The 24,131-nt window shown below is 41.7% G+C and overlaps 1 protein-coding gene and 1 long non-coding RNA gene across 3 annotated transcripts in view; one reads left to right on the top strand and one right to left on the bottom strand.

Annotated features, from left to right (window-relative positions):
• ATXN7 (ataxin 7) overlaps positions 1 to 24,131 on the top strand; it is a 139,499-nt gene that overhangs the window by 6,805 nt on the left and 108,563 nt on the right. Inside the window, exons 2-5 of one of the 2 annotated variants that reach the window (XM_081524523.1) lie at positions 1,061 to 1,159; positions 14,548 to 14,593; positions 14,682 to 14,859; positions 15,082 to 15,150. In XM_081524523.1, the coding sequence (XP_081380649.1) occupies positions 14,757 to 14,859; positions 15,082 to 15,150 (172 nt within the window). In that variant the 5' untranslated portion in view covers positions 1,061 to 1,159; positions 14,548 to 14,593; positions 14,682 to 14,756. Of the gene's footprint in view, positions 1 to 1,060; positions 1,160 to 14,060; positions 14,141 to 14,547; positions 14,860 to 15,081; positions 15,151 to 24,131 lie in introns of those variants that run through there. The other variant, XM_081524522.1, reaches the window with a different exon arrangement.
• Positions 7,527 to 12,939, bottom strand: LOC145519805 (uncharacterized). The gene is made up of 2 exons (XR_014063937.1): positions 10,313 to 12,939; positions 7,527 to 7,919 (listed from the first exon to the last, which is right to left on the bottom strand). It is a non-coding gene; the product is annotated as an uncharacterized LOC145519805 (long non-coding RNA).

Genomic DNA, 24,131 nt, shown 5'->3' with positions numbered 1-24,131 from the left:
TGATCCAGGAGCAACTTAAAAACCAATAAAGGTAATTACGAATAAATGTTCAAACATGGCATAGAATTTCAGCCACTGAGTTTGGCAGAAGCTTTATTAGCACCTGAAACCTTAGAAATATTTGGCTTGCCATCTTCGAGTGTATGATAATAAATATGAGTTGAGGAAAGCAGTATCCCTGCCTCCTGACCTTGATGAATAGCCAGTAAGGATTATAGGAAGAGAAGAGTATTGCTGGTGAATTTTTCGTATGAAAGCGGCCTACCTTGTGCTTTATACTTGGACGGCAGCTGTGCCATAGTTGTGCCGTTGCCCATATTTGCTGTTCTTTCTCTCCTGCTGCCTGTCAATCTTGGACACCAGCTTAATTTCTCACTCTGGCTTGTTAATCTCTGTCCCTTGATTCTGGACCTCAGTGCTCCCCCCAAATTAATTTGAATAGCACCCACATTCTACTTTAAATGTGCATGTATGCACAAGTATAAAAATACATAGATAAGGGAGTGGGTTTTGTGTGTGTGTGTGTGTGTGTGTGTGTGTGTGCGCGTGCTTTTTAGAAAGATGGTTTAACTGAGCTTTTGTTTCCTGTCTGTACTATTATAAATTGCTTTTATAAACTGCTGAATGATAAATGACAGAGAGAGTTCTCCAAATAATATTCTCACTCAGTGTGTTGAGTGTGTGTGTTTAAATCTATGATTCTGACAGGTTTCAGAGGAGCAGGCTTCCTGAATAGCCATTTTAAAAATTAAGTGAAAACTCATTAGTGGCAAATTACACACAATGATTTTAAGCCCCAGGAGGCTGACTCTATGTACATATTGAGTAGTCATTTGTTCTTAGTTTATTGTATAAATATAGCCAATTACATTCATTGTAAAAAAAAAATTGAATTGTGTTTGTTGTAAAACTGGTACAGTGCCTCGAATTTTAACACTTTGACATTTTAAAGCACATATAATAATTTAGGGACATCTGGCAACTAATGAGACTGTAGATTTCTGATTCATTTTATCCATTGTTTGATCGCTTTGCCTGTTTTCTTTTTTTTTTTTTGTAGATCTGAACAAAATTAAGAAGAAAGAGCTTCTACAATCACAGCAGATGAAGATCCACTAGTAAATTGATCAAGATTTTTGGCCAGCCCTCCAAAGAAAAGGTAACTTGCTCTTTCACCATAGCAGGGCTGAATAAATGCTGCAGTGCCTCTGATTATAAGAGTTTGAGTTCTACCAAAGGATGGTAATTTTTAAAATGTAGGGTATCTGAGTAAGATCTTCAATTTTAAGCATAACTCTGAATATGATCGTATTAATGTGAAATGATAGTGAATTTTAGAGTACAGTATTTTTAGATGTTTGTCAGAATAAAATCTTCAAAATAACCCTCCCTCCCCCAAATTCAGTAAAATTTTTGGAATACTTTGGAGATAGGAAGTCCCCACCCCAGCCCCCATCTGTAGTCACCTTTTCTTGCGAAGCTGTCTAAAGATGTGCCCTTGTGTTTTGTCCTGTTTCACTTTGCCAAACTCCTGTTTTCTCCTCTCTTCAAGTGATGTAGACCCAGCTGCCCGGGGCAGGGGAGAGCTTAAGGAAATTGGAAAACAGGCAGGAGGACTTCAGGTGCACTTTCTGGGCCCAGTGCCTTTGCCCAGCCTGCTAGCAAGCCCTCTGCTCATGAGCAGTCCCAGGTCTTCACCATTGATTGAGTTTCTCACTTACACGATCGCGATTTTACATTTACTATCTGGGGAGGAGGGTGGTAAGTTTCATATAATGTGAAAAAGGAGAAAAATTGCTGGAGGAATTTTTCTTATTTAAAAGAAAAAAAAGATCTATGCTCCCATCTACTCTTGAAAGAAATGAGGGGGCTTCCAAGTTAAGATGCAGTTTAAGATGAGTCATTGAAGAATAAAACTGCAAAGAGTCCAAACAGGAAAGACCAAAGGAGCTTCAGCCTCTGAAACTGATCAGCTTACATATTTAGATGACAAATTGCAGTGCTTCCATCAGGTTGTAGGCATCTGTAGCAAAGACAGAACCGTTTTGGACAACATGAACATGCAACTTGACCATGACCAAGCAGAAACGGGAGCTTCTAGAAGGATGTGGCAGTTTTGTTAAGGTGTTTAGAAGAACACAAGACTGGGTAGCTACGCAGTCTCAACCTTCAAAATAGGCCCTTAAAATTTTCCGGCCCAAAGCTGAAAGGCCAGTAGTGCAGAAGTGTCTTTCAGTGATCATCACAGTCATCACCGAGGATCGCATTCTCTGTGGAATGTCTGAAAAGTGCCAAAGAAGAGAGAAGCAGGGCTTTCCTAGATGGTGAGCAGCAGCTGGCAGGGGTGGGATATGAAGAGGTGAGAGGAGAGGGCAGAGAGAAAACATATCTGACAGAAATGCCAAAGGAGCTTGTTAGTCCATAACTGTTTACTGAGCTTCTACTGTGTGCAGGATCGTCCCTGAGGAGGAAAAGAGAGCAATAGGAGGTGATTCCCACAGACTACTATTCTGATGAAAAATAAAATACAGTAGGATTGTTACTGTTCAGTTGCTAAGTCATGTCTGACTCTTTGCAACCCCATGGACTGCAGCATGCCAGGCTCCTCTGTCCTCCACTGTCTCCTGGAGTTTTCTCAGATTCATGTCCATTGAGTTGGTGATGCCATCCAACCATCTCATTCTCTGCTGTGCTCTTCTCCTTTTGCCTTCAGTCTTTCTCAGCATCAGGGTCTTTTCCAGTGAATCAGCTCTTTGCATTTGGTGGCCAAAGTATTGGAGCTTCAGCTTCAGCATCAGTTCTTCCAATGAATATTCAGGGTTGATTTCCTTTAGGATTGACTGGTTTGATCTTGCAGTCCAAGGGACTCTCAAGAGTCTTCTCCAGCACCACAATTGAAAAGCATTAATTCTTTGGTGCTCAGCCTCCTTTATGGTCCAACTCTCTATACTGAACTTTGTTGGCAAAGTAATGTCTCTGCTTTTTAATACAGTCTAGGTTTGTCATAGCTTTTCTTCCAAGGAGCAAGCGTCTTTTAGTTTTATGGCCGCAGTCACTGTCTACAGTGGTTTTGGAGCCCAAGAAAATAAAATCTGTCACTGCTTAGACTTTTTCCCCTTCTGTTTGCCATGAGGTGATGGGACCAGATGCCATGATCTTATTTTTAATGTTGAGTTTCAAGCTTTTTCACTCTCCTCTTTGACCCTCATTAAAAGGCTCCTTAGTTCCTCTTCACTTTCTGCCATCAAAGTGGTACATACAATAGGATACCAGGAAGCCAGTGACAAGGGGTCAAAGAAGTATCACAGACTCAAGTCTGCAGGGATCAGATGTGTGGAGGAATGAAATGCACCAGGTGAAGCTATGAGAAACTATTAGATTCATGACCAGTCTCAAAGGGCTTACCTTTTCAGTACCAGCTGACTGTAGGCCCCAAAATCCATTCAGCAAGTATTAATGGAGTGCCTGCTTACATGCTATGCTCTTCTGGGCACTGAGTATTAATTAGTAAATGAAAGGAACACAAGCCCCTGCCATTGTGCCACTTACCTTTTAATAAAAAGGAACAGATAACAGCAAATATAATAAGTAAATACAGTGATCTGCCTTTTGTTTTAATAGAACCACTCTGGCCACTCTATGTATCCAGTTAGGGTATAGAGAGCAAGGGTAAAAACAGTGAGAGCAGTTGAAAAAACAGTGAGAGTTAAAAAAACAGTGAGAGCAGTTAAAACTATGGTTACTGAAATAACCTAGACCTACCAAAATGTTAAGAAAATGGAATTCTTAACCTTAATGAATTTTCTTGATTGTTTTCAAAGTTAGCAATGTAAGAAAAGAATTTGAGTCAACCTAAATAAGTCTGTGGGATTCTGCCATATGGTGACACTTTGCTACTTTGGCTATAGAAGTGATAAAGGAAGTCAGAGAAAGGTGAGGACTTTGGGCCAAGGCTAGCTTGGGAAAGATCAGAGTGGATTTGAACCTCACATGAAAGCTTGATTTTGATTAGCGCATGAAGCTGAACAAAGGGAAAAAATAATGGCGTGCAACTAGTCACAGAAGTAAAAAGGTGGAAAGAACCTGAACGTCCATCAACTGATGAATGGATCAGTAAACGATGGTATATCCACACACAGTGGGATTTTATTCAGCCATAAAGTAGAAAAAGTTACAGATATGTGCTCCAACCTGGGTGAACCTTGAACTGTATGCTAACTGAAAGAAATCAGACACAAGAGGTCACATACTGTATTGTTCCAACATTGTGAAATATCCAAAATAGGCAGGTCTATTGAGAAAGAAAACATGTGGTTTCTAGGGGCTGGGGGAGGGATGGGAGATGGGGAGTGACTGCTTAATGGGTACAGGGTTTCCTTTCAGGGTGATGACATGTTCCAGACAAAGCTGTGAGTATGATTGCAGCACATTGTGAGTGTACTCAGTGTCGCTAAGTTGCACATTTAAAATGGTTAAAATGGTGAATTTTATTTTATGTGAATATGACCTCAATTTTTTAAAAACAGGATGGCATGTGGAAAAGTATTTGAAGGATATGTGTTTTACATCTTGTCTAGCTAGAGTGGAGTCTTTGTAAGGGGGTGTGACAGATGATAAAGCTAGAAGAAAAAAAAAGGATGTTGAGTCAGATAGTGAAAGTTGTTGACTGCCAGGCAAGCAGTTTAGATCTTCTTCTGTTGGCAGCTGTAAAACCCAGCAGTGTCTGCTCCACAAGTTCTTAAGAAGGAAACTGAAGCAAGGTTGGTGCTTTGGGAACTGCAGCCTCTGGGTTGCAAAGCAAAGCAAGCAGTCCCTGGCTTTATCAGTCTAGAATATTTCTGCTCACCTCATAGAATTTTATGATACTCTCATGGAAGTCTCAAACAAAATTAATTTAGAATTTCCTCATCTTTTAAAAAACATGCTTATTATAGTTCCTAATTATGAATGTTTGCTATTAAAAAATATTAGGTAACTTATGTGAGGTGGCTGATATGTCAGCTAATCTTGATTGTGGTAATTGTTTGGAGATGCATGTGTGCAAGCTTAGTCACTCAGTTGTGTCCAACTCTTTGTGGCCCCCTAGATTGTAGCCCACCAGGCTCCTCTGCCCATGGCATTTCCCAGGCAAGAACACTGGAGTGGGGGGCCGCTTCCTACTCCAAGGGATTTTCCCGACCCAGGGGTAGAACCTGCATCTCTGTGTCTCCTACTTTGGCAGGTAGGTGGGTTCTTTACCACTGGCACCACCTGTGAAGCCCTGTGTATCCATATCTGTGTATCTTTCTCAAGTATCTCAAATCATCACACTGTACACCTTAAACATACATAATCCTTTGTGTCAATTCTATTTCAGTAAAGCTGGGAAAAATGTAAACATTATATAAACCCTAATAAAAAGCCCCTTTAATTACATTCCTTCCCTCTCTACTACCCGTAAGTCCAGAGTTATCTACTGTTTTCTATACATAGATTTATTGTTATGATATTTATTTTCACAAAGGTGGCACATATTATGCATAGTATTTTGTATGTCCCTTAAAAATATCTATATCTTGGCTATCTTCCTACTTCTTTCTTTTGGATTGCTATATTACACACTAGACCTCCATTTGTAAAGACAACAACAACAAAAAACTGAAAAGCAAATGCCATTTACCTCTTATTACAAAGAAAATGCAGTATCATAAAATGTGCAAGTAACTAACACTTGATGAGCACTTACTATTTGCCAGGCATTCTTCTAACCATATTAATTTGCTAACTCCTTGTAACAACCTGATGAGATAGATATGGTTTGATCCTCCTTTTGCAGAGAAGTTAACCGAGGCAAAGACAAAATGTGTCCTGTTACATTTTGGTAACAGGTTGATGGATCGTCAGTGGCAGAAATGGGCTCCAAGACCAGCCTCAGTTCCAACTTCTTCAACTCCATCTTGTTATGAGGACCTTCTGGTCAATGGTATGAGATCATAGAGATTTTTCAAGAGAAGTCAATCTGAAATTTTGTGTGAAATTTTCCAAATTTTAATGTTGGCTTTAAACAATAGCTTTATTGAGATGTAATTTAAATGCCACAAATCTACCATTTGAATCATTTTTAGTACATTGACAATATTGTGCAGGCAGCACCTCTATATAGGTCTAAAACTATTTCATCACTCCCAAAGGAGACATTGTTTCCATAAAGCAGTCACTTTCCATCCTTCCCTCTAACCAGATCCTGGAAGCTGCTCATCTGCTTTGTTTCTATGAATTTACCTATTTTGGATATTTCACATAAATGAAATCATGCAATATGTGACTTTTTGTGTCTGACTTCTTTTACTTTGCTTGATTTTGAGGTTTATCTGTATTGTAGCATGTATCAGTATTTCATTCCTTTTAATGGGTGAATAATACTCTGTTGTGTGGCTATACCATATTTTATTTAGGCATTCTTCAGCTGGTGGACACCTGAGTTGCTTCCACCTTTTGGCTTTGTGAAAAATGCCCTTATGAACGTTGGTGTACAGGTATCTCTTTTGAGTCCCTGCTTTCAGTTCTTTGAGTGAACATCTAGAAGTGGAATTGCTGGATCATATTGTAATTCTTTAACCTTTTAAAGGACTTGTCAAACTGTTTTCTGCAGTTTGACACAGGGGCTGTTTTCCACAGGGACTGCACCATTTTACTTTCTCACGTTGATTCCTCCACATCCTTACCAACACTTGTCATTTTCTGTTTTTGTTTGTTTTTATTTCCTTACTGGCCATCCTAGAAGGTGTGGTGTGATATCTCATTGTATCTTTGGTTTGTGTTTATCTTATGACAAAAGATGTTGAGCATCTTTTCATGTGCTTGTTGGTCATTTGTATTATCTTTTTTGGAGAAATGTCTATTGAGAACTTTTCGAATTGTGAAAATTGGATTATATATCCTTTTTAGTTTTAGATGTAAGAGCTCTTTATACATTCTACATACAAGTCCCTTATTAGGTAAAGGATTTGCAAAAATTTTCTCCATTCTCTGGGTTCTTTTCACTTCCTTCAAGGTATCCTTTGAAGCACAAAAGTTTCATAATTTCGATGAAGTCCAGTTTATCTATTGGCCTTGTTTTGTAAGAAATACTTAGTAAGTTGGATTGCAGCCTTCTAACCATCCACTTGTGACTGCAGCTGTGCTGCCCCTCTCCCCAGAAACTGACGGGGAAAAATGTTCTGTGAAAAGACCTGTCTCCTGGAGTGAAGACGAGAAGCTCTGGAAAGCGGCAAAGGTCGAGTCTCACTAGTGGTGGTTTTGTTTTGGTTCACTTTTTCTGCTCCTGAGGTTCCTTCACTTAGAGCAGTTGGGTGGAGAGGAGGATGCAGTAGAAAGTGGAGAGCAGGATCAAGGTCTGTGGGTCCTGCAGATTTTATGCTGGTCAGAAGCATAAAACTGGTTAAAATAAAAGGTTGAAACTTTGCCTTGAGTCATAGATGGTGCCATTTAAAATCAAAGTTGCCATGAGAATGAAGTAATTGTGTCTTTCTGGGAAAAAAGGTTTAGGGACCATGATATCTAGAAAGTCATTTGGGTTCAGGTCTCCCCCTTTGTATGAGGAAATATTTGTGTGGGTTGGGGATTGAAGATAGGGACCTGTCTGTATTCATTTGCAGCCATTCATTCACATGTTTGTGAAATGTAGCTAAATCTGCATGCCATCTCTCTCTACCAAGGAAAGGAATGTTTTACATTAGAGGTGGAAAAGAATGCAAACCTTTGTGGAACAGTCTGTCTTTGGGGAAGCAGTTCAAACCCAGATGGGTTCCTGAATCAGGGTGTGGCAAAATTAGGGGGATTATGTTTGCTGGATCTATGCCTTTGTTTAGGGCTGAAACTTTGCTGCAGAAAAAGGGAAAAACAGAGCTGTGTTGTTCCTTCCTTCTTGCACTAGCACACTTTCAGTTAGTCCTAGAGTTCAGCCCTAAGGCATTTTGCTGACCAGCTTGGGGACCAGGCCACCATACATCTTACAGTTTGTGAGGAGGTGGTTTCCATGTTCCAAATGACACTCTTATGTTGGGAATGCAAACTGTTAATCCATGGGAGACTAAACATATATCTCATTGCCACCATGATTTCAGGACATATACTACCCGTAACCTCAGTCCAGGAGGTCCAATTTAGATTTAGAGGTGTATGAGATCCTGTGAGCTTAGTGTGAGAGATCAGGAAAGATTTTGTTAAGGAAATAGAACTTGTGTGTGGGGGGGGGGATGTGACTGTAGGATTTTAGCCAAAGGAGGCTAGTTTTATAGATGGTGTGATCCATGTGAACAAAGACTTGAGAGCTGGGATGTGGAGGGGGAGCTTACTCAGTGCTATGATTTGGTCATTTTGGCTGGACAGTAGGGTACCTGCAAGAGGGAACGCTGTAGATGTGGTGGAGCTGGGCCTGAGGCCGACTGTGGAAGACCTGAAGTGCTATGAAAGGAGTGGTTATGAGTTGAGGGATCAGTGCTGAGCCCCCAAAAGTGTTGGGGCAAAGACTAACATAACTGACACCATGCTTTACCCTGCAAGAATGACAATAGCATAGCATGGCTAGATTAGAACTGGGGCTTTCTATGTGACAGGCGAGGTGCTAGTAATAATAGCTGTAGAGTATGGTGCGGTGTGTGTGTGCTCAGTCCTTTCTGACTCTTTGTGACCCTTTGGATTGCAGCCGCCAGGTTCCTCTGTCCATGGAATTTTCTAGGCAAGAAAACTGGAGTGGGTTGCCATTTCCTTCTTCAGGAGATCTTCCCGATCCAAGGATCCAACTCATGTCTTCAGCATTGGCAGGCAGATTCTTTACCTCTGTGCCATCTGGGAAGCCCGTAGGGTAGGGTACTTTTGTACTGTTAACTTTCTTAATACTCCTCATAAAGTAGATACTCTTGTTTTACATCATTTTATAAATGAGGAAACAGGCCGAGAGAAGTTCAACTTTCCCCAGAGTTATACAGTAACTAAGTGGTAGAGCTGGGATTCAGCTTGGGTGTATTGGCTGTAGAACACATCCTCTTAACTGCTGGGCCCAAAAGATGGTGACAGTTACTGTCTCTTCAGTGAAAACTGATTGGTACAAAGGTGACATAGGGAATTATTTTTAACAGTGTGTTTAATCTTTGCATTTTATTGCATCTGAGGCAGTGTACTAGAACTATGACTGTACAGTCAGCCTCTTTTTATAGCTAAACATTAGTCCAATTTTTCCATTCCATTTCTATAACTTAATCCTTTTCCTCTATTTTTAAAAGAACTCTTTAACCTTAAGGCTCTAAATAAAGATTTTAAATGAAATTTGTGAATCATTTAAAATTACAGGCTAGTATCAAATTCCTAGAAACATATGGGTGTTATTCGGTTTATGTGTTAATACCTTCTCTGTGTGTATTAAATTTTCTCTCTTTCAAAGCAGTTTACTATTATTGGTGAATGATTCTTTGGGAGAATTTGTACGTAGTTGCACACGTATGACTAAGAAAACAGACCAAAAATTTAAAGCTTTGAACTTTTGGGCAAATGACATAGTTTATAGAATGAATACAGGTTAAGTCTTTTATAGATAATTTTTAGTTAGTTAGTTAGTTTTGGCTGTGCTGAGTTTTTGTTGCCGCAGGCAGGCTTTCACTGGTTGTAATGAGCCAGGGCTACTCTCTTGTTGTGTAGCATGGGCTGTAGGGCACATGGGCTTCAGTAGTTGTGGCTCAAGAGCATGGGTTCTGTAATTGTGGTGCATAGGCTTAGTTATTCTCCAGCATGTGGGATCTTCACAGACCAAGGATGGAACCAGTGTCACCTGCGCTGCAAGGCAGATTTCCAATCACTAGACCACTGGGGAAGCCAAGGCTAAGTCTTTAAAAAGATAATTACCTTCATCTTTAAGTCTCCACTTTTTCAACTGTCTTTATTATTCCTAATTTTGCACTTGATTTTCAGCAGTTGCAGCCGCTGAGCTGATGAATTCAATTTTTTCCACTGTTCTCCCCCTACTGGAATACTCATGTACCCATAACAGGCCAGAAGGTATTTCATTAGAGGGAGCACAGTTAAGAGAGGCCTGGCCTGGGCATACCCCATATGCAGAAGAGAGCCCTGGCTCTGTCTGGAGAAGAAAAAAGGAAAGAGAGATGTGGTCAGAGGAGAGAGCAAGGATGCAAACAAAGGCACAGCCAACTTTAGGAGGGAAGAAACCCACGGCAACACATTCCTAATTCAGTAGTTCCGAGTTTCTTGTTACTCAAATGATTGCAGTCCTTTGGGGTTGATGATGGAGAATCTCTGTTATCAACCCTGTAATTTGCACACATAAATACACTGTAGTTGCTGGTTTTCAGGTTTATTAAAATGTTGTATTGGGACTAGTGGTTCTTTCCAAACAAAAAGACTGGTCATGTGGGGTCTTGCATCTTAGAACTAAGTTTTAGACAGTTTCAGCCATTTTACGTTAAACTGGATTTAAAGATTGTTTTGTTTTGCATTTAGTGATGCCTTTGGCCTTTGAACAAAGCATTTTACAAGTGTATCTGCTGTGCAGAGAATCCTTTTTGTAAAGAGAGACCTTGTTACCCTTGGCACCTACTGGGAACATCCCTAAATTTGGATGGTGAAGTAAGGCCACCTTTTAAATACATCCCTGGAAGGGATGAAATGCTCAAAACTTGGCAGTGTTTCACTTCTGACGGCCTAGTTCTTAAGCCACATACAGTCTAATTGGTGGTGACAGCTTTTTCCATAAGAGCATTTTGATGAATTAAAAAAACGTCTCCTCATGTCCTCAGTGCAATTACTGTGTTGTGTTCAACCTGGTGCCTAACAGAGTGCCTGATACGTGGTAGGTAAGCAGAACCTGTTAGATGAGTTGAATCTTCATTACTCAAACCTTATAAAACCTATCATTTATCTGTGCAGACAGATACTGAAGATCTTCAGAACTATAAGACAGCATCAGAAGTATACTGGTAGGAGAACTGATTGATAGCATACAAGGAACACTGTTATATGAAAATAATAATAATAAATGAATGTAAATCATACTGCCCATGGTTTTACATATTTTTTGGGTGCAGAAGAGGGGTGTTTAGATAAGAAGTCATCAGGTCATCCTTATTATCAAACCAAGTTTTTGAATTTCTGTTGTAATCTTGGTAATAGGGAGCGTCCTTGATGTAAGAAAACTTTTTAAATGTTGCCTAAATTTGAGTTTCTGAACACTGTACTTTTCTCAGCAGTTTTGGCTTTTGTTGGTTACTCATTCAAACTATTGGAAAACCCAAACCAACTCTGGATATCAGAAACTGCATGTTCTAGAAGGAGTTAGGACTTTTCATGGGTGAAGAGAATGTGGCAAAAGGCATTGGCTGAAGGAGAAGGGAGATGGCCAGGAATTGCCTGTCATTCTCTTGGTGCTCACATCTTCAGCTTGGTAATGCAGTTCTCAGATAAGAATTTATCTGAATTGCTCAGTGTGATATAAGATACTTGTTTATAGAGTTTGTTTTGTCTTCTTTTGTGCTTTCCATGTATCTTTTCATGCAGTCCTTAGAAGGAACCTGGCTTTATCTGTTTTACAGGTTAGGAAACTAATGGGCCAAGTAAGTTAGGTGACTGGCTTACGTTACACAGTTTGTAAGTGAAAGAGCCACTGTATGAACCCAGAAAAAATTCATAGGGACTGGCTCCAGAGCCCTCCCTCATTGTCCTCATCTGTAAATAGTAAGTAATACAACTCCTGCCTTACACAGTTGTGAATATTAATAGAGATAATGCAAAAAGGTACCTCCAACAATGCTTGGCACCTAGTAGGTACCCAATAATTGATAGCTGCTATTAGTAACAATTTCTCTTAATAACTATCATAATGCTAAGAGGATATTTAGTATTTTTTTCTTTTAAGCCCTGTTGTGTTTTCTTTATGAAACCAGTCAGAAAGAGGGGGAACGTATGAACCTGGAATAAGGATGGAAGTTGAAGTATTACAAATTGCTATATTGATCCTCATTGCCTTGAAGTCATATTAGTGAATCTTGAAGTATTTTCACATGTAAAAAGGGGGGAATCAAGCAGTATCTTGAGGAAGTAGGGCTGTACTTCATGTTTGCCACTCTTCCCCTTATTTTTGTTTTCATCCTGTACTCTCAGAGATCAGAAGGGCTGAACTCAATAGGCAAACTCTCTTTGGAACCTACATACCTGGCTGGCCCTAAGCTTTTCATTTTAATGGCAGCTCCAAATGCCATAAAATTAATTTTTTTGTTTTTCTTAAATGTAGAATATTGCAAAGTACAAAATAATCCATAAATTGTGTGCTTTAGTCACAGAAAATCATTAAGTTAGGGTTTTTATGTTTTTCTATAATTCTACAGATTTTTCAGTGATTTGGATGAATGAAAAATTGAAGGTCTACATTGGTGACATCAAGATTGAGGTCCTTTGTTACAAGTTAGGGACCGAACTACTAAGGAAATTATGGTTTACCTACGCATTTTTTCTCATTGATCCTCTTCTGTTGGAAGTTAAAACTTTAGAAATGATTTTTTATCCTACCAGTCATTTCTACTATTTTTGGTTATTCTTTTTTTTTTTCTTCTGCTTCTTAGATAAGGACAGGAAGCATCCATAACTTCACTTTTGGGAACTATTGTTTGCATGTCATCGGAAAAAATTTAGACACTTATTTCTAAACATTTAAAAAATACATTCATATACATATGTAATTAAAAATTTTTTTTCCATTAAACCTTTAAATTTTGAATCTAAAATAAGCACTTTCCACAGAAGCCCTGGGTTGAGTTTAGGATGCAATAACGTTTCATTATTTTTTACTGTTCTTTAAATATTTTTATATTTCTGAGAGTTGGACTTTGTTTCTTTTGCAGATAAGTTGGTCACCTCTGTGACATCAGATGTTCCAGATTTAAAAAAAAAAAAAAACAGGAATAATAATTTTAAAAAATGAATAAGCCTGCTTTTTCCCCATCTAAAGAAAGCCCCTCTAAGTAAGCAGCTATGACACGCGTGCCTCAGGAGTGCGGATATTACTGCTATGTGAAACATGCTGATTAAAATCATTGTTTCTGTCTCAGGTTGCAGATTTTTCACATCAGTTTGAAGTAACACTAATGCTAAGAACACTTAATTAAAAGCGCTTGATGTGGTCTGCTACTGTTACAAGTACTTCAGGTGCTTCAGTTCATTAAGTAGCCCTTTATTTTACCATCTTTACCCATCACTTGAGCAAAAGCTTTGCGCGCAATGTGTGTATTGTGGAAGGGTGCTAAGTTTTGTGGGCCAGTGCTTAATTGAATGAACAATACCTAACAGAAAACAGTATTTTCTAGGAATGCTGTAGATTCATCTAAGCCCTAGCTTCTCGCCCAGCCCAGGCAAAGAAATCATAAAGAGGGAGGGAGAGACCAACAGCTTGAATTAAAACTAATTAGACTTGGGGGTGGTGAGGAGGGGATGGGGGTGGTAGTGAGTGAATCACTTCCAGGAGCACTGGAAAGGGAAATAGAGAAATTTGGAGTCGTGTCTCTAAAACATGTAAACGGATTCGCCTCGGTCTCTCTCTCCTCCGCTGCATCTTACGCTGATTTCATGGTCTCCTCTTTGCTGAACGAGCTCAAGTAACCCTGGAGCACGCGCTGATCTCCCGTGGTGGGCTTCGGGCCGACACCTGGGACAGCACCTGGGCAGCATTTCTTTCCTGCCAGTGGTTTCCTCCGCGCTAGGCGTCCGCTCAGCGGCGGCTTCCCATTCATGCTTTTGACAGCCGCGCGGCCGCTCGCAGGCTGAGAGCGAAGAGCTCCTTGAACCCGCCCCTGCTCTCCGGATCGGACCCGCGCGGGAAGGCCCGACAGCTACGCCGCCCGCTGGTGCCCCGGGGCCGGCCGGCCGGCCGGTTCCTCCATAGGTGGCTGCGTTTCCGACTTCGCCCTGGCTCCACTCCGGGGGCTTGACGTGCAAACTTCGCCCGAGCGAGCTGAGAGGGAGGGACCGGCGAGGGGGAGGAGGCGGCGGGAGGCGCCTCCGCTTAAGGGAGCCGGCCGGGCGCCGCCGCTCGGACGGACGCGCGGACGGAAGGAAGGAGCGGGGCCGCCGGGCCCGGCCCGGGGATGCGAGCGGCCTCAGGGTGGGCAGCCTGGGGGCCGGGGGTGCGTCTCGGGCCTCCCCGCCGTGGGCCGCCGCGGCGAGGCTCGGGGCTGAGGCGGGGGCAGCTCAGGGCGCCGGCCTCCGCGCCGGGTCTCCGCGGCGGAGGCAGTCTGGGGACCCTACGCCGCGGTGGCGGGCCGCCGGCTCTCGTCCCCTCCCCCGAGGGGCACTGGAGTCGAAAGCGAAAGCGAGCCCGCGCCGCGGACTTTGCGCCCAAGGCGGGGGGTGGGGGGGTTGGAGGAGGAGAGCTGGGGGTCTGGGCGGCCGGGGGCGCTGTCAGCTCGCCCCACCCGGCCCGCGGGCCGCGCACGCCGCCGGAACTCCCCGGCGCCTCCTTAAAAGCAGCCCCCGCGCGACTCTTTTCCCCCTTTTTTTGTTACATTGTAGGAGCGGAAAGAATGTCGGAGCGGGCCGCGGATGACGTCAGGGGGGAGCCGCGCCGAGCGGCGGCGGCGGCGGGCGGAGCAGCGGCCGCGGCCGCCCGGCAGCAGCAGCAGCAGCCTCCGCAGCCCCAGCGGCAGCCGCCGCCGCCGCCGCGGCGCCTACGGCCGGAGGACGGTGGCCCTGGCGCCGCCTCCACTTCGGCCGCCGCCGCAATGGCGACCGTCGGGGAACGCCGGCCTCTGCCGAGTCCCGAAGCGATGCTGGGACAGTCGTGGAATCTGTGGGTCGAAGCTTCCAAACTTCCTGGGAAGGACGGTGAGTGTCCACGCCCTCCTCTTCCCCGCGCAGCCCCCATTACCCATCCTCAGACCCCTCTCCCCTCCCCCGTCCCGTGGCCCGCCCCCTCGGGGGTCAGAGATGCTATCACCAGGTTGGGGAACGCGGAGGTGCCCGCACCTACTCTGTGCGTGCGTGAGCGTGCGTCACACTCTCGGCAGCTGACCTGCCTCTCCCCTCCTGTGTGTGTGTATCTCCTAGGGACGGAATTGGACGAAAGTTTCAAGGAGTTTGGGAAAAACCGCGAAGTCATGGGACTCTGTCGCGAAGGTGAGTCCAGCCCCCTGATGGAGTTTGTGCAAGTCGAAGGAAAGTATCCTGGCCGCTTGACCAGGGCGGTAGCTTGAGCCCACCTGAGCCACTCCGCTCCTCCCACGCGAGGATGCTGTCTGATGAAGAAAGGGGAGGATGGAGCGTTTGGAAAATCCGGTTTCCGGGGGCTTCGTGTATCCGGGAGCATCCGGAGTCTTTCAGTGGAGGCCTGGCTGGGTGCAGTTTAAGCAGCATTGCTCAATGATGAACGCTGGGACCAGCAGTGAGTTTAACCCAAATCTCTTCAGGTCTGACCCCTTATGGAGAAACGCGAGGAGTGGAGGGAGGAATTGTCAGCTTCCAAAAGCGTCTCCACGAATGTCTTAGGGGGTTCTGGAAAGGACACTTTGCCGCCTGTAATTGTCTGCCAGCAATAAAAATGAATTTTAAAAAAGACAGCACTTTACCTGTACATCCTGTTTCCATAGGATTTATGTTACAAAGGTTCATCAAAAGGATCATCACAACCAAGGAGCTGTTGGTCGATTTTTTTTTCTTTTTTGTATTTTTATGAAGGTGCCAAAATCAGCCCGGGGAGGGGGTGTCACAGAATTTTATCTGGTGAAACAAGCCTTTGGTGCTCTTACATAGTGAAATCAGAGTCTAATTACTGGTCAGTTTTTAATAAGAACCGTGTGGTAGGAGGAAATAACTGTAACTAAACGTGGATCTCTAAATGAAAGATAATCTAGGAACTGTCAGACTTTTACTTCAGGTTTTCTTTTTCTTTAAATAGTCCCCTTTGCTGTCTAAGGCCTCTGTCGCTCCTGGGCACATGGTGGTCAGAAAGGACTAAAGGAATCCAGTCATCTCTAGACTGAGTTCAAGCTGTTCCTTCAATAGTAGTATGGACAAGGACTTGACTAAGGTTTGATATCCAAAATATTGAGTTTATATTCCCAGTGCAACTTTATTTCTCAGTGTGGGCATTTGTTTTGGCATTGTTATTGTCAAGGGCCCAAGAATAGGTACAGCTTTGGCAAGTGAAACATTTTAAAGTCCAAAGTTGGCCCATTGTTACTCTGTCTCCACACTTCTTGTTTTTAGTGCCTGTCTTGTCTTCATGTTCACAGTTTTGGTTTTTTTGAACTAGCTTTTTGTTGGCCTTTTGGCATTAGGAGGAAGAGTAATACCAGTGGCAACTTTCTGAGAGCTTCCAATTGGAACAGATTAGAGAGCAAATTAGTTGATTTTGCAAATGAGAATTGCTGTTTGAGAGCAAAGGAAAGAGGGAAAGCACAGGATTGCTGGCGATGTTGCAATAGGAAAAATCAGTTGTTAGTCCGGTTTTAGTGTTGAATTGGCAGCCTGCCTGGGCTTAAAAAATTAAAATCACTAGGTGGTAACTCTTCTTGGAAGCAGTTGGAGTAGAGCTTTAGAGGACCTGACCCACTCCTGTTCTTAGTTTTTCTTCTCTGGATGTGGATATATTTCCCATAAAGAGTTTCTAAATCTGTGTGAAAACAGGGTGCTAATTATTGGTAATTCCCCTATAGAGGTTGAGTAAGTATATTTGTATTTCATTGCACTACTTGGTCTGGATTGAGACCCAACCAAATGTAGTTGCCTGGACCCACTTTTTGCTGTATTTATTATTTTCTCTTTGGGCATAGTCATTAGTGTATTTTACCAAAAAAGATCTAGGACCTCTTAATTACTGTCTTGAGGCACAAAGGGATCATAAATTTGGTTCTCTGTGCTTCTGACCTATCAAATTATTAGTGGCTATTAGCGGTACCATTTTTTCCTAAGCTGCTCTAACCGTTCAGAAGATGCTAAAGCAGTCAGGATGGCTGAATTTCTGCCTCCCAGTTTTAAGTAGAGACTGAAGTTTCTAATTCAGTCAATTTTCGATTCATTTGTGACTTTGTGGATTTTCTGGGATAAGTATAAGGATGTCCAGCACTTTAGACAGTGGGCCTTTGTTTTTCTAACAAATAGTTCATGTCAGGCTGTTTAAGCATGAAAATACATTTTAAATTATCAGACACTTATCCTTTGTCTTTGATTGAGATTATCTCCTATCAAGTAAAAAGTGTTTTGGAGTTAAATTCTTACTAATTCTTCTTGTCAACAAAGTTAAATTGAAAAGAAATATGTAGATAAATTGATACTATGAATGAAGCACTAAGTCAGAAACTCCTTGTCTTGGAAGATATTTAGGAATATTGACCAGACTTTGAATTCTCCAGTTTATAATTTGCACCTAAGAGTGAGAAACCTGGGTTTGAAGTTGCTAAACATTGCATTTCACCTTTCAGAATATAAATTCCTCTTTGTTAAAGCAGATGATAATACCTACTTCCCATGGAGTTTGTAAGGGTTGAAATTAAATTAGATAATGGAAAATTACTCCATACATACTACTTCCTTTCAACCCTTTCAACTGCTGATAATCTTAGGCCTTATCTCCTAATTTGGTATTTATCTAGGTAAGAAATTTTTAACCTGGGGCTTGAATTGGCTTCAGGGGGTTATGATTGCCCTGAAATTGTATGCAAAATTGTATGTTACGTCCACTTATGAGGCCAGTGTCCCCAGCTTTTCTTGGGCTCTCAAGGATTGTTCACTTATCTCTACCTTCAAAATTTCTAAGTTAGACTCTCTCTTTTTTTTCTTTTCCTCTCTTTTTGCTCTTATATTTTATTTTGTTCAATTCCTTGATGATGAGACTGCCCAAGAGTTAATGCTGTGGGAGAGGTGGGAACTGTTGATTTAGGTGGAACTGAGATTATCTGTGGTTTAGCAACTGTTATCATCCCCTTGTTTTCCTATTAGCACAGGTAGATAAATGTTAGGATAAAATATCAGTTATCTTTTAGAGATCAGCTTGTTTTTCATTTATATAATCAAATTATTATTGCCTTGCTTGTTTTGTTCTGTAATATGTAATTTTATGGCACAGTTGGTTTTACTGGTAAAAGATGGATAATACATTTTTAACTTTCAAAAGACTAAACACAGAAAATTACCTTTTTCTTAAAGATGAGTTTTGAAATTGTATAAGTAACATTATGTTTAGATGAAGTTAATTGGTATGAGTAACTGATTAAGGTTTTCATATTGGTACCTAAGCTTGGTACCTAAGTCCGAAAGTGTGAAAACATGAAATGCCTTCACTTGACAGCAAATTACAAATAAACAAAACATTGTAGGAGTCGACAGTGAAAATAGGATGTTTTCTTTGGAAAGTCATTCCTAACTTTTCTACGCCCACCTCTTGTACAGTATCAAAGTACCCCATATTTTTGCTTTGTCTGAACTCTCTTCCTATCACCATATGAAGGTGTGTGTTATGTGATGGCTCTTTTATTAGAGTGCAGGCTGCTAGAGGACAGGGTTGTTATTGACCAAGATATATTTAGCTCCTGCACACTGCTTGTGTTCAGTGAAGATTTGCCCCCAAAATAAATGAACTGGGCTACTAGGAAGATTGAAAAGTTCAAGTGACCAACTTTCCATTGTGTTGTGACTCAAAAAAAGGTACCTGTTCTGTGGGAGGATGCACTTTCTGGCCAGGGACTGTTGCTGAGCATTTCCTGTGTCTCTGACTTGAGTTTAGCACTCCATTTACACTTTTCCAGAAAGAGGGCAGGCAAGACACTGCCTTTTTTTTATCACTGATATTTAGGCAAGTGAGTAGGAGGGTGACCGCAAGTGATATCCACAGTTGATGACAGCTGACCTCCCTGTCAAAATAACAGGGACCTAATTGAGCCTGGGTCAAGATGGAAGAGAGGTTGGTTGACACCTGCAGGGAGCTAGGTACCAAAGGAAAAAGAGAAACTAGGAAGATAGGTAGCTTTAATCAACACAGATTGAGTCAACGTACCACCTTTTTCTTTCCTGGGGGTAGAAATTATTCATAGTCAGGTAACTGAAAACAAACCTCTCTGAAATAAAGAGCATCTCTTTTTTTCTCTAGGATTTCTCTTAAATGTCCCCCCCCACTCCAACTTTTCTGATGCACAATTTCAAATACACAGAAGTAGAGATAGTATTTTAATGAGCCTCCTGATGTCTTTCCCACAGCTCTTGAGTCCCTGCCCAATCTTGTTTCATCTCTGCCACACTCCCCACACTGAAACATGTCTCAGACACCATATTTCTTTTGGTTTTCTTTTTAATGCTTGCATGGACTTCAGCTTGTCTCCTGGCAAAATGGAGCCTTCCTGCACTCCGCACCTTCTTATGAGGCAAGGCACGCTTCCATGAGCCTGTAAGGGTTCTGCAGGCAGTAGTGCTTGCAGTCTGCTGACACCTTAAGTAGAGACCCAAAGTAAGCCTCAGACAGGAATCAGTGTGATCCGGGTTCACTGTCTCCGAATTGCACTCACACACATTCAAGGAGAGTGGGTGATGGCGTTGGAGCGCCCACACTTGACGCTGCGTGAATGAGCACTGTGGCTCCAGGAGACAGTGTCCTTGCTCACACTTCCTGCTTGTAACTCTGCCTGTGAAGTCTGCACTAACTCAGGAGTGAGAGGGCCTGGGTAGACCTAGAGACACTCCTAAAGAAGGAATCTTTCCCCTGACCTGAGTATGGCTCCTTAGCTACGTCACTGCAGACTGCAGCCTAGCTAAGAATGCTTTTTTTTTTCTTTTTAAAGGAGTTTTATTACTTATACTTATTTTTGCTGTGCTGGGTCTTCGTTGCTGTGCAGGCTTTTCTCTAGTTGTGTTGAGTGGAGGCTACTCTAGTTGCGGTAATGTGGGCTACTCAATACGGTGGCATCTCTTGCTGTGGAGCATGGGCTCTAGGGCATGCAAGTTTCAGTAGTTGCGGCTCCCGGGCTGTAGAGTGCAGGCTCAATAGATGTGGCACACAGGCTTAGATGCTCCGTGGCATGTGGGATCTTCCTGGATTAGAGACCTGTGTCTCCTGCACTGGCAGGTGAATTCTTTACTACTGAGCCACAAGGGTAGCCTCTGAGAATGCTTTTTATATTGTTGAGTGGTTGACATAAAAAATCTAAAAAGGAGATGTTTAGTTCCTGATTTGTGGGAAAATATGTGAAATTCAGATGTCAGAGTCCATGAGTAAAGTTTCACTGGAACATAGCCACAGCCGTTCATGCACTTACTTTTTCTTTGCAGCTTTTTTCTCTATGCAGTGACCTGTGGAGTTGAGGGGGTGTGACTGAGGCCATATAGCCCACCAAGGCCAAAATTAACCATCTGGCTCTTTACAGAAAAAGTTTGCCATCCTTGTTCTAATGGGTTTCTTGGTTAATGAAGGGAAACCTTTTCTGCAGAGTGTGATTCTATTACTCCTTGAATGTTCTGATTTGAGGGGAAGAATCTTAAAAATAGTAAAAAAAAAAAAAAACAAAAAAACAAAAAACCATTCAACCAAAAGTTATTTCAACATTGAAGAAATATGTTGAGCCAGAAAGACAGATGCATGTGAAGATGTAAGGTTTTGTGTAAGAAGGTTCCTATTTTTGTCACTTTTGTCACTCCCTGCCACTTTTCTAGGGCATAGACCTGTGTCTGGGCAATGCAAATATAGGACATCAACAGAGCTGTTACTGTCTCAGCTTTACAGAGCCTTGGGTGTGAGGATGGGGCCTGGCTTCTGTTAAGCTCCTGGATAGTATCTACATCCTTGGGAGAAGGAATCTGGAACTTTCATGGGATTTTCAAAAAGGGACCTGGCACAGATTCTTGACAATTTCTGCCCTTGAGCTGACTTTGGGAAGCTGAAGCACTGTGAGAGGCCTTGGAACTTGACTTATAAGGCAGATTTGCCAGGAAACATATCTACATTTTGATTAATGAGGAGGGCATCCCACATCCTTCCATCTCACAGCTTTGATTTTGTGCTTGCTGAGAAGTGTCACACCTGGCACAGTCCATGTTGAATTCCTCAACCCACAAGACTTCACAGTAAAGGAAACTGTGCATGTTTTCTATATAGGATGAGGCTTCCAAGCTGAATGTACTCCTTTTAAAGTTTTGGTTAGTTCTTGGTGAACTCTGATCTCAGGAGGGAAGCATAGGAAATTTATGCCTCATTATTGAGTATGACCTATTTGTTATGTGGTCAAGTGTTTCCCTTATAACAGCATCTTGCTTCCTCCTATCCACATCTTACAGTGTTCCTACATGTATGATAACAATTCAGGTTCAGTGAGAACTTTTACTCAGTCCCAGTACAGCTTTTACCTTATGTATTTTTCACATCTGTTCTGTGATGCAGGTATTACTATTACCCCCTTTTACAGATGAGGAAACTGAGGCCCAGGGAAGTGAGATACCTCACCAAGACCCCAAAGCGTGCAAGAGACCTTGGGACTCACATATGTCTAACTCCAAAGCTCACCTGCTTAACCCTCTGCTGTGTTGTTGGGAAGATCCCCTGGAGAAGGAAATGGCAACCCACTCCAGTACTCTTGCCTGGAAAATTCCATGGACGGAGGAGCCTGGTAAGCTACAGTCCATGGAATCGCAAAGAGTCGCTGTGCTGAGCCCATTCCAGGATGTGCATCCACAGCACAGGCTGCTGTGACCTTTGTTTTCCTTATCTTTAGCTAGAAATACTGACTTTTATCCCAAAGAGGGAAACTTTTTTTTTTTTTTTTTTTGGTAAGTAAAGCTATCAAGCCCTTCCTTTGGTGTGTTTTACAGCACTCTCTATGCTGTGTTTAGCAGTTCTTTTTTAAAATCTTTTCTTTGAGGGGGAGGGAAGGTATGCACAGTTTGCATTAGAAATAATTGGATTTAAAAAAAGATTAGGTGAAAGCTAAAGTTGCAGCAGATAGCAAACACAATCATCTGGGATTTTTACCATTTTTAAAAAATCCTTTAAAAAAAGGAGAAGTGAAATTTCACTGTTTAAATAGCATTTCAGTGCAAGATTGCTTTTAATCACATTGATATTCACAGTTTATGGTGGTATTTCTAATAAATGTACCCATCTGATTATTAAAGTATTTTTGATTGAAGTTCTAAGAAGAAAAAGAAGCCCGTTAGTAGACTTAACAGTTGGAGTTACTATACTTTTGAGAGGAAGGCAGAGGATTACATTTATATTCATCTTGTACAGCAGGGATCATATAAATGAGCTGAAGAATGATTTTTGCATTTCAGGCATTCATAACATAAAACTGGATTAAATATTCTTGTTCTTCTTTGTAATAAAGACCCTGCTAACATGAAATACTTTTCCTCTTATATGTAAACTTATGGCAGGGAGAAAGTAATAGTTCATTATCAATTAGATTCGTAATCTTAAACATATAAAATATTCCCATCCCAGGTGATACTGATGTTTTCTATAGTCCTAAATTCCAGTAATGCAATTAGAAAAAAGGAATGCTTTTAACCAGTGGTCCCGGGCTTTTATATATCAAACCAGAAAGAGTAAAATACATTGGGGCTCAAACAAAGAGTTGCTAGCATTTTAGAATATATAAAATTAGACATTATAACATATATAATTCTTACTATCATAAAAGTGTGAGGGCTATTGTTCTGGAATAAAGGACAGTTCTTCAAATTTGAGGAAAATTTAGGTTTAGGAAAAACTCATTGCATTTTATTTCTTTTTCATGTTTTCTTGTGGACTTTTTGAAGATCACTGTGTATTTTGATATTTGATAATCATTGCTTTAAATTAGCTTCTCTAAGTGTCTGTATTGTAGCCCTGCTTCTGTGTGCGTTATTAGTAGGTGTTATGAAGAAAATAGGATTCCATGTGGTAAACCTGCAAATGGTAGCTTTAAATAGAGGCTATACTGAGAACTCCAGTTCAAGAGTTAAACCAACCTGGGTTCAAATCTCAGCTCCACTAGAGGAGTCACTTGAGAAAAATTTACATAGCTTTGCTCAGCCTCAGTTGACTTACCTGTGAAGTGGGAATCGTAGCAGCACTTCATAGTGACTGGGAGGATGAAATGATGTAATAGGGTTTCAGCCTTTTGTATGTTATCTGGCAGAGAAACTGTTCAATAAACATTACTTGCTAATGTAGTTATTTTTATCAATCATGAAAGCACAGTGTTGTGAGCATGCCTCAAATCAAGTGGTTAGCCAGGACTCAGGAGAGCAGCAGGAAGTGAAATGCCAGTTTTCCATTTGCAGGCATTCTGTAGGCAGTGAGAAGAAACCTCAGGGTGCTCAGGACAACAGAGTGAGCGTAGCAAATGAACCCCAGTTCCCAGCTTTCATGAACATGAGTGAAAATGAGAAGTGGACACTGACATTGCTTGTTTCCGCTGTTGGTCATCTCTTTTTGGACTGCAGAGAGAAGCCCGATGTGGGGTTTGACTTTGCTCTGTTGTATAAAACTGTGCTTGCTTCTTTCCTGGAAGCCTGTAGTTGCTGTCTCTTCTTGGAATGTTTTGCATAGTTCTTTCTGTGGGCAAGAAAGGTAAGTTACAACCACCAGAATAAAGTCATCCTAGGTTGGGAAATGGGTCAGAGATAACTGAGGCTACTACTTTTAAGATTTTATGTGTGCTTAGTGGTAGTCATGGGATTTTCTGTCTGATGAGGGAATTTTAAAATTGCCTTTTCAATTCTTGAAAATTTCCGTTTAAATTTGAAGCAGTTCTCCATTTAAATGACCTTGTTCTCTGGAAACTATATCTGCAGATATGTTTTAATGGAGGGGGGGGAGTATTATTGAAGTAAATGCATATTCATTGTACAGATTTTACTAATAGTTTTACTAATTTTTTTCCATACTAATGATAGTATGAAATATGAAAGCCATCATTCTCTGTAATCACATTCTAGGCCAATTTTTAAATCTTCAGTTATAGGATTTGGACTTGGGACAGTTCATACCTGATCAAGGACATCTGTGTAACTACTTAGGGCCCTTGCTGACAGGCAGGGCTCCTGTTTGCCAGCCAAGTCATCTCACTTCCTGTCAGAGTGGGCAGGCCTCAGGATATCTTGTCCAGCTGTGATTCCTGCCTTGAGAATCCTGT

The sequence above is a fragment of the Giraffa tippelskirchi genome, chromosome 9 (assembly GCF_054371585.1).
Source record: "Giraffa tippelskirchi isolate mGirTip1 chromosome 9, T2T-mGirTip1v1.2.pri, whole genome shotgun sequence".
Taxonomy (NCBI): domain Eukaryota; kingdom Metazoa; phylum Chordata; class Mammalia; order Artiodactyla; family Giraffidae; genus Giraffa; species Giraffa tippelskirchi.
This window is presented reverse-complemented; position numbering and strand designations above follow the sequence as displayed.